The sequence below is a fragment of the Mustela putorius genome, unplaced genomic scaffold, assembly GCF_011764305.1.
Source record: "Mustela putorius furo isolate JIRA1106 unplaced genomic scaffold, ASM1176430v1.1 tig00000151_pilon_pilon_pilon, whole genome shotgun sequence".
NCBI classification, from domain to species: Eukaryota; Metazoa; Chordata; class Mammalia; order Carnivora; family Mustelidae; genus Mustela; species Mustela putorius.
The window spans coordinates 12,955,765-12,971,651 of NW_025421296.1; the positions used below are offsets into that span (position 1 = coordinate 12,955,765).

At 39.1% G+C, this 15,887-nt stretch overlaps 1 protein-coding gene across 3 annotated transcripts in view; it reads left to right on the plus strand.

The window, feature by feature from the left end:
- The window catches only part of ATP6V1H (ATPase H+ transporting V1 subunit H), a 146,796-nt gene that overhangs the window by 84,624 nt on the left and 46,285 nt on the right, over positions 1 to 15,887 (plus strand). For all 3 annotated transcript variants that reach the window (XM_004768821.3, XM_004768823.3, XM_004768822.3), the window contains one exon: positions 14,461 to 14,574. In XM_004768821.3, the coding sequence (XP_004768878.1) occupies positions 14,461 to 14,574 (114 nt within the window). The remainder of the gene's footprint in view (positions 1 to 14,460; positions 14,575 to 15,887) is intronic.

Sequence of the window (15,887 nt, forward strand, 5' to 3'; positions counted from 1 at the left end):
AGGGATGGTAGAATTCTCAGGGTTCTAGAGCTGTTTCTGGGTTTGTAGCCAGGGCAACAGTCAGTGAATCAGCTGTCCTGCCCTCTCAAAATGTCTTTCTTCAGTTGGAGAGAGCACCAGGGTTTCATAGTCCCTATCTGTATCCCACAGTTCCCAGGAGGGCAGTTTTCCATGGATGGATAGCAAATTACTGCTTTTGAGGAGGAGAGATACATGTGAAGGATGTCTTATTCAGCCATCTAGCAGACATCACTCCCATCGCCCATCTCGGCAAGTTTTATAGCAGTGCTCTTGCCCTTCTTGTGAACTGAGGTCTGGATACATTTAATCAAATGGCTGTAAAATAAGTGAAGTTATAGTTGCTGATTTTGTAGCAGTGAAGGGTAACAGCTTTAGCACATGCAGAGAAAAATAGAGACACAGGAGAGGGAGAATATTACTGATCTTTGTTTTTCAGGGAATTGCTCCTATAGCTTTTCTCATGAAGAAAGACACAAGAGATCTCTCCACTGTTGGACACTTTATATTTAATTGACTGCTGGCTCTGTCATCTACCTCCAGAGAGTGCTGCTACAATTTGATGGCCATTCCCTTTAACCTGTTGAGAAGTCTGTTGGAAACAGAAGGGATAATAATAGCTTTTGCACCTTCCAAGCAAAATACCTGTCAGTAGCTCTTTTTGTCTGCCCAACCCTCCATCCTGGAGCCTCTCTTAACCATTCCACAGGGCAGAGAAATATTGCCTATCTGGTACCATAGACAAATAGGTCATTCTTTCCTAAAACTGGGACTAGACTCAGGTATTTGACTTCAACTGAGACCCCTAAGGTTCACCCATCCATCTGGAAGTGACACTGAGGGCACTGTCAGCTTGTCTGCCCTCCCCCTGTCCCACCACCACCACTGATGAAGATCTCACTTTCTTTCCAGGGGCTGTGAGTGTCCTTGGTATGTTCTTGGTCTTCTGTATGAAGGCCAGGCATGAACTTGCTTCCCTCCCCAAACCATAGTAACTTACATATTAGGAGTGGTAACTTACACATTATAAGTAGCCTCTGTCTATTTAAGGAAACACTACCAGTAGATCATACAGTCCTCAGGTGAACATGGAGAGCTCTATAAAAGGAACTACCTTTGGTGATTCGGTGGTGTTTCCCAAAAATAAGTGATTAGTGATACTACCTTAACCCTGGAAGACATTCAATTTAGCCTCAATTGGCTGGCCATTCAGTTTGCTGGCCATTCAGTTCACTGGCCAGCATTTGTTATGGCCAAATTGACAGTGCCAGTTTTATGATTCTAGAATGAGAAAACAAATTTTAGATTTTAGAATAACAAAACTGGCACTGGCCAGTTGACAGAATTGCCCTAGACTTCCTTCTTGCCCCAAGGAAGAATCTGCACATTCTTTATAAAGTATCCATCTATACTTGGATTAATGCCAAGTGTAAAGGTCACTACAGAAACTTAAGGGGAAAGCCCATGAATTTTAAGTAGACCCTGGTGGTTTATGGCGTTTTTCCAGCTGATTAGATCCAGGACCTTGGGGGGACTTGGATAAGATCACTGTGCATTATCCTGATGCTATGGATTTGATTCCAGCCTGCATCAGCCAGATTAATCACAGTGACCACTGTAGTGATGTATATTCATAGGTAAACTTGCCAGAAAGCAAGATAAAGTATAAATGAAGATTTTATATGTGGGGAGATATTTCTCTCAGCTTTCTGTCCTTCTTGCACGTTGAATGCTCTTTTCAAATGGTTGTCTTCCTGGGAGCAAAGGGCAGGATGCTTACTGTCCATTAGGAGAGATTTGGGTTCTCTAAGTTCAGGGTTCCTCTTCTTTACACTGTTTATGCAGGGATCATTGAATTCTCTTCATGTTTTCCTGTGAAATTGTGGTTTGGGGAACCAGCACAAAGTTCTAATATTCTTGCTACTGCAATTGCCTTGAGTAACAAACTAGCATTTATCTTTGACCCAGGAGTCTCAGTGTCTTCTACAGGTCTCCATGAAACTATGGCAGCTCTACTTGCTAGCTTGCAAGTGGGATGAAAGCTAAGACCTTTAGTTCTTGACACTTTGATGATAAGAACTAACATTAATACCACTTTAAAAATAAAAAAAGTAATTAATACTGTTATACCAAAAATAAATAAAAAATAAATAAAAAAAATAAAATAGCCTATTTTATTATGAAAAATTGAGAATCTTCAGATAAGACAAAGATGAACTTTGCTTTTATATAAATGTAGCTAATAACCCAGGTCCTTAGCCCATCTAAGATGTGTTTTTTTTTTTTAAGATTTTATTTATTTATTTGACAGAGATCACAAGTCAGCAGAGAGACACTCTAGAGAGAGAAGAGGAAGCAAGCTCCCCGCTGAGCAGAGGGCCCGACGTGGGGCTAGATCCCAGGACCCTGGGATCATGACCTGAGCCGAAGGCAGTGGCTTTAACCCATTGAGCCACCCAGGCACACCTAAGATGTGTTTAACATGAAAAACAGAGAGGATAGGTGAATCCTTCATAATGATATAATCGCTTATTTATAATACTTTTGGAAAGGGAAAAAGCAAATATAGATAAAATCTTCTCATTCTAAAATCATAAAACTGGTGAAAAGCTTATTTAAGAACTTACTTTCTTACAGTACTGACTTGTTTCCAATGTCTTGAACCCTAGGGCTTCAATTGTGTCTTATGGATACACAGTTTACACCGTATCTACTGCTAATCAGAAACCTGTTATGCCTTCACATCATCCAGTTCTACCACATCCCTACTTTTCTTCCCTTCCAATCGTCTCCCCCAGTTAAGGATTATCTTGGACACCATACTTAACTTCTTCAGACTACATATCGCTGGTATCATATATGCACCAATCCTCAGTGCTAAAACACTTTCTCAAACAGTTACTCACTCATTCATGCCTGCCTGCCTGCCTGCAGCGCTGGCGCTGCTACTATTTTTCTTTGTCCTTCCAGTGGCTTACATGAATCCATGGACTAGTATGTTCATTCTTTTTTGAAGTCACTCACCAGTATTATCTCAGAGTAACTTAATTTCTCTACAGTTTTCTGTTCCTCCTTCTTTGAAATATATTTTCAAATTATTTTCTCCTCATCACATAGCCCCTTGAAGACTCTCATTCTCTCTGTGAAGTCATTCCCACATCTTCCTACATAGGAGTATTTCTCAAACTTAATAAATAGACTGTTGGTGGTTTTGCAGACCCCCAGTTTGAAATAAACAGTAATAAAATTAATCAATACTCAAAAAATGTAATTATAGTTTGAAGTACTGATAACTCTTTAATGTCAGTTATAGGAATTATTTTGTTCATGATCTTTTACCAAGGTATCAAGAACAGAATGCTTGAGTCATGCATAAGTCAAGGTCTCTTTTCACTTTCTCTTTTTTATTGCTACTAAATTTAAAAAAATGTTAACTCATTACAGTAAGTTGGCAGGAATGCCTACAACAGTTTTAAGCCTCTTGCAGATAGTTCTGGATATTCAGATCATATGTGGACTCAGAAGGACTTCTCCCTGAAACCTGCTTTAACCGTTCATCAGATATTAAGTTGACTGGCCCATTCCATGTAAAAGCAGGGAAATTGAATGTTGCTACTTGTGAGGCAGAGGCGAAAAAATTCCCAATCTACTTTGTGGTTGCAGTTGGCCATATAAAAGTATCTCTTTAAATTCAGTTGTAGCTTGTGGATGTGGTTTTTAACTATAGTCCTCATTTTTTTTCCTTCATGAATAAAATAAAAACATTTAGATTTGGAAAAATTCAAACTTTCAATGATATATCCATTTTAATTACAAATCAGTCACCTTAACAAATTGTGTTGGTATCTTAAATTTGAGGTTGATACTTTTTTTTTTACAAAGATTTTATTTATTTGTCAGAGAGAGAGAGAGAGAGGGAGGGACAGAGAGAACTCAAGCAGGGGGAGTGGCAGGCAGACAGAGAAGTAGGCTTCCCACTGAGCAAGGAACCAGATGTGGGACTTGATCCAAAGGTCCTGGGATCATGACCTGAGCCAAAGGCAGCTCCTTAACTGACTGAGCCACCCAGGTGTCCCAATATTCTTTTATTTATTTTTTTTTAAGATTATTTATGTATTAGAGAGAAAGAGAGGGAGGGAGAGAAGGCAAGTGGGGTAAGAGCAAAGAGACAGGAACAAGCAATACTGCGCTGAGCACAGAGCCTGATGTGGAGCTTGATCTCAGGACTCTGAGATCTTGATCTGAGCTGAAATCAAGAGTTGGATGCTTAACCGACTAAGCCATCCTGGCACTCTGATGTTGATATTTTTTAACCTATTCAGATGATGACTACTACATTGCTAAGTTGCTTAGAATAATGGAAAGGATTTTTACTGGTATTTATCACTGTAAGTGCTGTCTTATGTATCACATACTGAGGAAACCAATAATTATCCTTTCCTACAGCTTGAGGAAAAACAGTACGAGCAAAGAAAGTAAGTTTCCCACCCCCAGAAAAAAGAATGGCATATTTCTGTTTAGAAAGGCAGTCTTATGCTCCCCCATGTTTTTCTTCACTCAGTTCTTATAACTTGATCAAATTCACACTTGCATTTCTTTTAACACTGACAAGATTAGTAGGCAGGCAAGGTCCAGTTGAGTTAATCTCTTTGTCCATGTAGCACTACTTCTCCCTGGCAAACGTAACTAGTCCTCTGTCCGTACTAAGTCCAACAACTTCTTGTTCACATTATGCCCTCCAGAGAAATCAGGAGTATCTCCTCCATACAGGCACAGTAAATATGCTAATAGCTAATGGGCACCACAGTCATCTGTACTGAATTACCTGGTGGTTAAGTGCATATACTAAACTTGCCTGCTTAGGTTCAGATCTCAGCCCTGCTACCTGGTAACTGTACGACCTTGCCATATATCCTCTCTGTGCCAGTTTCCTCCTCTGAATATGAGAACTAAATAAGTTCATATGTAAAGTGCTTAAAACACCACTTAACACATAGTAAGTACCAGTTCAATGAGTAATTTTGTCCATTTGCTAAGTATCTGCTATCCTGCACCATAGCAATTGCAGATGACCCTTGAACAACATTGGTTTGAACTGTGTAGGTCCACTTGTATGTGGATTTTTTATAATACAGTACTGTAAATGTATTTTGTCTTACGATTTTCTTAGTAACAGTTCCTTTTCTTTAGCTTACTTTATTGTAAGAATGTAGTATATGGTGTATCATACAAAATATACTATATGAAGAGTACTAATTGACTCTTCATGTTACTGGTAAGACTTCTGTCCAACAGTAGGCTATTAGTACTTGACTTATGGGGGAGTTAAAAATTATATGTGGATTTTGACTGTGTGAGAGGTTGGTGTCCCTAACCACCTCCACCCTAATGTTGTTTAAAGCTCAGCTGTACTCCACTGTATGTTTTTGATACCATGTGATTTTAAACATTACTTAATAAGGAAATTTGGCTTTCTCTAAGAATATAGTGTTCTTATGGTGGACTTTTTTCTTTTTACAAGTTTCTTGGGAATGATTTGTACTCATCACAAAGCAGGCATTCCCTCCTTTTGAATTTTGTCCCTTTCTCCATCTCAAACAATAAAATCAATCAGTTGACAAAGTTTCATATCAAAAGTGTTTTGGAGACTACAGGTGAATATATTGCTGGTCCAGTGATGAAGATTTAGGTAGTAATACTGCCGTATTTCCTATCTGTCATTCTCTTTCATCACACTGAGATTTGTCTTGGCGTGCAGATCTACATGTGATATTCAAAATGGAGTCCTATTTACTGTTGTTTTACCTATTTGTTGTTATTTTCATGACTCCTTTTGTAGTTTAAAGAAACCCTTTCGATTCAGTAACTTGTTTTTGTAAATTCAGGTGGAGAACATAACTTCCCCCCAACAGCAAATTTAATAAGTGCCCTCAATAAATGCAAATAAGATGAAAGTAAACTATCCGAATGAATTTATTCTGTCAACTGTACTTGCCAGTTCAATTCTTATGAAGGACCCACAGCCTTTAAGACTGTGATACAATTTCCAGGAAACAAACACCACTCATTAATCTTATTTTTCAAATGTGTGTGTATGATGGGATGTGAATAAAACTGTTCCATTGCTTTGTCCTTGAAAAGCACAAGACCACCTGTGGCCCTGCTGAACACCCAGAAATCACACTTTGATGACTAGCGCCTGAGAGTTGTCCCGAAGAGAGCATCCCCCCTTTGCATGCATAATTCCCAGGCAGCAGAACATTGCAACAGCAACCCAGAGCCCCATCAGACCCTCCTAGGGCTTGGGCAAGTGCACTTCCCTCCCTCTCTCTGCCTCGAATACTGTAGTGCATGTTTATTTATTTATTTTTTTCTTTTAAGTAGTACAACATCTAAACAGTTTTCCTATATTCAAGGAATTCCCACCTTCCAAAACATGTGCTCCCTTTCGTTGGAGAAGATAAAAATGCCAGCAGCATGCTTTCCTAAACTCAGTTGCTTCCAGCCACATGCTTATGGCCTCAGTCAGCAAATCAGATCTCGCTGCCCCAGATTTCTGGCAGGAATGAGGAGTGGAGGGAAGTGGGTACTGCAGGCATTGCTTTAAGGCAGTAGCCGTGGCTGGGCTCCATGAAGACGGGAGACCGTAGCACTTGTGTCTTGGGACGAGCAGAGGAAACTTAAGGTTCTGTGCCTCGCCCCAGTAGCACACTTGCTGGACTGCTAATTTGGTTGCTTGCTTGTGAATCAGTCTGGACAGCCTTCACGCTTGGCTCCCCAGCTTTTCAAGCTGTACTTGCCTTTCAGGGATTCTTTTTTTTTTTTTTTTAATTAATTAATTTATTTTTTAAATATTTTATTTATTTATTTGACAGAGAGAGATCACAAGTAGGTAGAGAGGCAGGCAGAGAGAGGAGGAAGCAGGCTCCCTGCTGAGCAGAGAGCCCGATATGGGACTCGATCCCAGGACCCTGAGATCATGACCTGAGCCGAAGGCAGCGGCTTAACCCACTGAGCCACCCAGGCGCCCCGCTTTCAGGGATTCTTTAACTGTCTTAATTAGGTAGGCAAGTTTCTATCTCTTCAAGTAAAAATACGACTGATAAAAAATTTCTTCTCTTTTTAATCTGGAAAACCAGTATATTGCCATTAAAACAAAACACAGTATCTGTCCAATTTTTTGTGCTTTCGGTGTTCAGTATATATATCCATAGGCCTTTTCAGCTTATACATAATGATCACCTCATTATATCCCCTCTCCCCACTGAAACTGGTCTCTGAGCTCTCAAAAAGAGGAACTATATCTGATGAGGCATATCGTTGACCATAGTAGGGCAGAGTAAATGTTGAGAGAAAGAGCTATCAAAAGAATTCCTGCTTATTCTCTTAAAATGCACACTTTTGTATGAGGTAAATAGCTCTGTTTCCCTTTGTACAAAGCCTAGCATAGTATGTACAAATAAAAATTAATAACTTGTTCATTTATCTTTTCTAAGTTAGAGTTATCATGAAAAGTAACAAGTTACTATAGAAAACTTGAAAAATGCAGAAAAGAATAATGAAAAAACAAGACTCTAGTTTTGAGGTAAAAGTAATAGTTTATTCATTTTCAGGTTTTTTTCTCTATACATACATTTTTTTCCTTCCAGAGTATTGATCATGTAATATCTCCTATTTTATCTCCTGTTTTTATTCATTTTTCATGGTAATTTCCCATCTACAAATTTTAAAACATATATATTAATGCTGCCTATAGATAAATGTATTCCAGTGTGCTCAAGTTTTACTAGTGACCATTTGGTATGTTTCCAATTTTTCATTATTATAAAAACAGAGTAACTCTTTGCAGATATTTCTGATTATTTTCTGGTCCCTTAAATACATTCATTGAAAGAACGTATATAAGTACTTCTGAAATTTTATTTTATTTTACTTTTTTTTTTTTAAAGATTTTTTTTTTTTTTTTTTGTATTTGACAGAGAGAGTCACAGCAAGAGAGGGAAGACAAGCAAGGGGAGTGGGAGAGGGAGAAGCAGGCTTCCTCTGGCAAGGAGCAGGGAGCCCGATTTGGGGCTCTATCTCAGGACCCTGTGATCATGACCTGAGTCGAAGGCAGACGCTTAATGGCTGAGCCACCCAGGCTCCCTGAGATTTTAAAAATATTATTAGAGAGGACTTCAAGCTCCAAGCAGTATTGTGTGAGAATAGCATCTCTACCACCTTCTCTGCAGCAATGAGTGTTACCATTTCTCTTTAAACTCTCATGGGGGAAACCGGTACCTGGTGCTTTTTATTTTTAATTTTTAAAAAAAATTTTAAATTTTTTATAAACATATATTTTTAGTCCCCAGGGGTACAGGTCTGTGAATCACCAGGTTTACACACTTCACAGCACTCACCAAAGCACATACCCTCCCCAATGTCCATAATCCCACCCCCTTCTCCCAAACCCCCTCCCCCCAGCAACCCTCAGTTTGTTTTGTGAGATTAAGAGTCACTTATGGTTTGTCTCCCTCCCATTCCCATCTTGTTTCATTTATTCTTCTCCTACCCACTTACTTTTAATTTGTACTTTAATTTAATTTATGTGACTTAGTGGGAATTTAGCTGCTACGTTTGAGATAGAGATTTTCAAAGTTTGCTGTTTACCTCATTTTTTTTCATAAAATTTTTATCATGTTAATGTCAGTTACCATATGGTCAAATTCATTAATTCACTAGGCATTAAGGCTTTATTTGACATCAGTTGTATTCTGGGCACCATTCTCAGTACTGTCTCATGAAGCTTACATTGCAGTGAAAAATCTTTGTGTTTTCTTCCACTTTTAAGCTTCGAAGGAATGTTCCCATTTAGAAACCTGGTAAATATTTACCTAAATTATTTTTATTTTTAAAAATGTTAATGACCTTCTTAAGGGGAACAAAATGGAATAATACAAAATAGTGAACAAAATAGTGATTTCTGTGTTATTAAACTTACAAACTCTAGAGGGTGCATTATTTTCTTAGATATGCAAGTATCTACTTGTGTTTAAGTACATGCAACTTAACCATTTTTGGCAACAAGTTGTGGAATCATAATATGTTATAGTGTGATGTAACTTCATTAACCATGAGTAGTATCCTGAACAGTAGAATCCTTATCAAGATATTTTATGTAACTCTATTATATATTATAGAACTACATTAAGAGGGGAAAAGACCTTTAGAACAAACAAAAATAGTGCTGTGCTTTTTAGGATATTTAAAGTTTATTCTAAAATTACATTTCTCTGTTCACCAGCTGCACATTTCTTAAAAGTTCTTGCCAGGGGGCACGTGTGTGACTAAGTTGGTTAGGCATCTGCTTTTGGCTTAGGTTATGATCCTGGGGTCCTGGGATCAGCCCCACATCAGGCTCCTTGCTCAGTGGAGAGTCTGCTTCTCCCTCTGATCCTCCCCTCCTTTACTCATGCACTTGTGTGTGTTCTCTCTCTCTCTATCCAACCCCTCTCTCAGTCACTTAAAAAAAATTCTTGCCAATACTGAGTTTGTTAAATATTGCAAGTCTTTAAAGCCTAATGTGCTAGTGACTGGACTTGCTTCGGTTACAGTTAGCAAGTTTTCCGTTATTAGATAATACCTTATGAAAAAGGTACTTGGATCTAAGTCCTAAATTAAATCATTCAACTGTCCTGCCTTTTTATGGTGTCTTGTGTTAATGATGTCTTGTATTAATATACTAACTGGGAAGATTCTTTTCTTACTATTTTTTCAAGCATCAATGATTTTGGACATCTGTATAATCTGAAAGTAATTGGTGTTTCAATCGGGTCATGATCTCAGGGTCCTGGGATCGAGTCCCGCATCGGGCTCTCTGCTCAGCAGGGAGCCTGCTTCCTCCTCTCTCTCTGCCTGCCTCTCTGCCTACTTGTGTTCTGTCAAATAAATAAAAATAAAAAAAATCTTTAAAAAAAAAAAATAAATTTAGAAGACAGGAAATGTCTTTTCATTTTATAGCACTGAATTTCCATGGAGTAGAGATTGTCCATCCCTCTGTGAGATCTGTTGGAATCTCTGGAGTTTGGAAATGAAGGCTTAATGAATAAATATAATAATGTAAATTATTAAAAGCAAAATTCTTTAAAATTTACTTGTGGCTGGTAATATGAGAAGATAATATAAAGGGCAAGGGTTCAAAATGTCAAAAACACCAGTGTATAGAGGGGTAGGCAGCACATTTGCTGTGGGGATTATATGACATAAAAAAATATGCTTAGCTTTGTGCCCAGCGTGTATAAAATGCTGTTGTTGTTGTTATAAATGGTATGTGATCTCTGATTTTTTAAACCCATCATATTGTATACATATGATGGTGGCTTTTTGAGATTATGTTTATTCATGTATAGTTAATCCTTGTTTTTTATGGGTTCTGTATTTGTGACTTTCCCTGTTTGTTAAAATTTATGTATAATTATATATAATTATATTATGCTGAGTGAAATAAGTCAAGCAGAGAGAGTCAATTATCATATGGTTTCACTTACTTGCGGAATATAAGGAATAACACGGAGGACTTTGGGAGATGGAGAGGAGAAGTGAGTTGGGGGAAACTGGAAGGGGAGACAAACCATGAGAGACTGTGGACTCTGAGAAACAAACTGAGGGTTTTGGAGGGGAGGGGGGTGAGGGGTTCCGTGAATCTGGCAGTGGGTATTATGGAGGGCTCGTATTGCGTGGAGCACTGGGTGTGGTGCATAAACAATGAATTTTGGAACACTGAAAAAAAATAAAATTTATGGATAATCCTTAAATTAATATTCATGCTTTCAAGATCATTTTTAGACACATGCAGGGCACACAACTGAAGTCCAAGAAGGCAATGCTCAGCCTTCTTGTCTTAGTTCTTAACACTATAAACTGGTGACCTTTTTGAGATTTGTTTAGTGCCATGTTTTTTGCATTTTTGTGCTTTTTCTTGGTGATTTCACTGTGTAAAATGGCCTCCAAGCTGAAGTGCTGTCTGGTGTCCTGAGCACATGAAGGGATGTACCTTAGGGAGGAGGTGCATGTGTTAGATAAGGCTTATTCTAGTATGATTTATGGTGCTGTTGGCTAGGAGTTCATTGTTGATGAATCAACAATAGATGTTAAGTTGTCTTTAAACAAAAACCTGTAAAACAAGGCTATGTATTGAAATGTTGTTGGGAATGTCATGACCAGAGGCTTGCAGGACCATAATCCTGTGTTTCCCCTACGAGTCTCAGTATTCACTAAATCAGCATTCATGGTGACTTTATAGAACACAACCTCCATAAATAATGAGAATCGGCTGTATTTTCCATGTGTTGGAGGATCCAGATGGGGCCCAATAAATAATTACCTTCCTACTTGTCTGAATTCCAGACTATTGAGAAACTTGACAAAGGAGATAACAGATAGAGGCCAAAATAGAATCTTCCCTGAGAAAGTCAATAATAGACAGATGGCCTTCCTGTTACTGAACCCGTTAGCTCCAGGTGGCACTGAACCAGTGTGGAAGAGAAAAGAAAGTGGATTTGTGTGTCATGGATTCCTGCTTGCAAAATCACCATGCACAGAAGTATCCCCTGGAAGGAGTAGGCACAGGCAGGGAAAGACAGAGGCATTACCTTTACTAGGGGGAGTAAGAAGCCAGCTGTGCCAGGCCCCACCCCCAAAGTAGCTTATACATACTAATACCAGATTGGTTGGTTGAATAAGAGGTTGTGGTGAAATAACAATGTCTTCACATTTGTTCCCCCCAAATCCCTTTAATAATCTTTTCATGCCTTCGGATGAAAACCTAGGTGGGTTATGACTTTTACCCTCACAGCCCTATGATCATTTTAAATCACAAAAATGATTTGGTTGAAGACATTTGGTAGCCCTTCATGCTACTTATTCAAAAATAGTACTTCTCTGTTTTATCTGTGATGCCCGCAGCAGGTGCAGGCCCACAGTCCTTTCTCTTCCTTTTTTTTTTTTTTTTTTTAAAGTTTATTGATTTAGTTGACAGAGAGTGAGATCACAAGTAGGCAGGGAGAGAGGGGGAAGCAGGCTCCCCACTGAGCAGGAAGCCTGACATGGGGCATGATCCTAGGACCCCAAGAGCCAGGAGGCACCTGGGTGGCTTGGTGGGCTGGGCCTCTGCCTTCGGCTTGGGTCGTGGTCCCCCATTATTTTCTAGTGTGGCAATGGATAATTCTAAGCACATGCGAGAAAAAGGCATATTGGACCTTATGACTTTTTGTCCTGAATGTTACTCCTAATTTGTATGTTTTTCTTTTAAATTTCTGTTTTCCATTAGTAATCCCAATTGCCATCCTAGGCTACTTAAAAACTCTTGGAAGAGTTAATAATGTAAAGTGCAAAGATGAACAACTGGCAGGTAGTAAGTGGTGCGTAAATGTTCGCTGTTGGGATTCTGGTAATAGTATGCTAGAGCAATTGAGGGAGGGTTATCATTAGGCAGTTTTACTACAATAAAAGGGTATTTTTTTGAAGGCTTATTTGTCCTTTAATGATGTCATTTTTATAAAAATAAACTGGATGATAATAGATATTGTTATTAATGTAGTACATATTAAGAAGATACAATAATCTAGTTAATAGATATTTGATGAGGACTTTCTGTCTTGAGCCCTGGGAACATAGGGTAAGCAACACCATGCATAGTTTGTCCTTCATGGATCTTCTTGTATAATGAGGAAGACAAATTTAATATTTTATAAAGTCATTCAGGTGTAAAATTGCAACTCAGGTGAGTACAAGCAAAGATACATAGCGCCATGAAAGGGCATATTTGAGGGATTAATATGGGCAGAGAGAAGACTTCTCTGAGGAAGTGGCAGTTGAGGCAAGATCTTAAAGGTGCATAGAAGTTATCTTTATATACTAGGATGTTACATGAAGTGGGAAAGCTTCTGGGAGAGAAAATGGCATGTGCCAAGAGCCTGTGGTTGAAGGACCTGAAAGAAGGCCTGGGAGTCCGTGCAGAGAGCAAAGGTGTGTGACTGTGACTCCAAGTCAGACTGTGAAGGACCCAGTCAGGCATTGTTTTAAGCAGGGAAAGTGATAATTCAGATTTTTGGGAAGATTGCTTGGAGGAGAATGGATTTAAGGGAAGCAGCCCCTGTGTCCTTATCACCACCATCACCGTCACCATCACCAGTGTCATTATCATTATAACAACAGACATGGGCATACCATATTGCAGGGACCAGGGCTTTATGGCCTTTGGTCTTCATAGCAATGCCATGAAAGAGGTGTCTTTGTTACCCTCACTTGACAGGAAGGAGTTTACTAGGTTAAATGACTTAATGTAATCTATCCAATAATGAGCAGAGCTGGTGTTAGATAAGTAAGCAACTTTTTAAAGCATAGTACTTGGTGCATAACAAGCACTCAACTGATGTTTGGGTATACTTATACTGTATTTCCCCCCTCAATTCAATGTATTTTTTTTTAAAGGTGCTTTAATAATAAAGTATAAAAAGCTTTACAGACAAAAGCCTCTCTCACACTCTTGACTGCCATCCACCCGTCCTTGAGACTGTCTGCAACCACCAAAGCCCTGCCTGCATTATTCCTGATTGTGTGGTAGTGATGGTGGTGCCCACTAGAGGGTGTGGGCCGAAGACTCCACACTGTTGGGCTGGGTTAAAAGCCTCCACAGCTCTAGCCACAGCTGCACCCTTGCAACAAACAGAGAACCTCTTTTCATGAAGCAAATCACCATTTTCGCTTCATATTTGCATCTATGGTAACTGGATTTTTCAGGGTATTACAGGACACAGTGATAAAAAGCAGTGTCATTTGTCAATCACCTTGGTGCTCTTGACAGTAGGAATTTTCTCCTCTGTTTCACTGGCCAGGAGGTCATGTGGCATCTTTCTTCATTACAAGAAAGGGAAGATATCTTATAAATCAAGTCTTTTTTAGGAAATTAACACGACTTCTGCTGGGTGTTTTTTAACCCTGTGTTCCCTGCTTTTGTCTTCTGAGCCTCGCTCACAGCATGGCAACTGGTGGATTTAATGCTGATCTGATACTGTTACAGACATTAGGTGGTGTTCAGTATACTGCTTTTAAGCAGGCCAGAAATATTGGTAATCAGTTTTAATACTCAACAACTTAGAAAACTGTACTCTAGAATACTACAATAGTTTGTGAGGTATCCAGGTAGAGGATACTTGCCTGGATTAGGAAATGAGAATAACAGCTGGATTCCCCAGTAAGAATTCAAAAGAGAAAATACTTGAATATGTTAAATCTGTGGGTTAGGGAAAATGATATTGAAAAAGACGTGTTGGTTTACTCACCTATATGGGAACTTCTCTCTTTAAAATCCCTTGGCGCTCTGGTATATGGGCTCTCTACCGACTAACAATGTGAGTTAGCAAGGAATTGCAGCATCTTCACAAAGTGGCTTCTATTCCACAGGGTCATTGAACAGCTTGGTGGGAAGCAGCTGGTCATGAACCACATGCACCACGAGGACCAGCAGGTTCGCTACAATGCTCTTCTGGCTGTGCAGAAACTCATGGTGCACAACTGGTATGTGCTGGCTTTTTCTTTCCTCTCCCATACTGATCTGTAAGCTCTCACTTGTCCCTTTGAAAGGTTCTCTGATAAATGCACTGATGAGGGGTAGTTTTTTAAATCAGCAGTTTTGATGAAATATCTAGAAATATATTTTAGTAATCAAGAGCAATGATAACATTTTGGGAAGACTAACTGCATTGATATTCTCAAAAAATGTGTATTCACAGTACTAATATCAAAAACAATTCTAGGATTAACTAAAAGGATATTTGTGGCTTAAGGGAATCCAGCTTTTTTGGAGTTGAATGGAATCCAGCTGGATTACTAATCAGAGGCTTTACAATTTTGCACAGTGTAACTATTCAGCATATGGTTAACCTAAATGGTTTTTACTGGTTCATGTGAAAACACTAAAGAAAACACTAAAAGCTGATTGATCAACTAAGATTCAGCTCTCTCACATCTCATTCATTATAGCCTTTTGCTTTTGAAGTAATGGAAGTCAGTTTTTCCTCTCATTTGTTTTTATTTTTCAAATAAAAGTTATGGACCTTTTGTACCTACCTAAAACAAGATAAATTGAAGAGTGATTGTTTAGATACAGTGGTGAGCCTTTTGTGTCCATGATGGAACAAACCAGAATTCCCTTTGCTCTGGCTATTTTTCACTGTGAGTTGGGTGTTGCGTGCTTCCAATGCTCTACTGAAGAGGTCATGTACCTCTCCGTGCTTCACCATTTGGAAGGGTGCTTTAGGGCTGGGCTGTTTTGTTAAGGCACAGTGAACAAATACACATTCCTTGTAACTGGCAGTTACACTGCCAGTACCTCCAAGGAAAGAATTAATGGTGCTTTGGAAGACATGCATTTGAAAGATGCAGGCAGTATAGTATAGGGGACTATCCAGGAGCGCTGCTGTGGCATCATACATGAAATATTAAGATGTTGCCACTTAAGCACTTTTTTTCATAAATACATTTTGCATTTTTTCAATAACCACCTTTGAGGACTTTGTACCCTGTATGAAATGCTGGGCTATAGATATGATGGAAATAGGTGCAGCTTTACGTAGGACGAATAGAGAAGGCCTCTCCGAGTAGGCCAAAACAGCTAAGCTGGCACTGTAATGATAAGGAACTAGCCATACAATCCAGGTATTAGGGGTAACATTTCAGGTAAAGGGGATGAGAAGGAAAGGGCCATGAAGCTTGGCTTCTTTAAAAGCAATGTCTGGGGACATATTTGGTTGTCCAGAGACAATGGGGGGTGCTGGTCTACTGGTATAAGTGGGTAGAGGCCAGGGGTGCTGCTAAATATCCTAAAATGC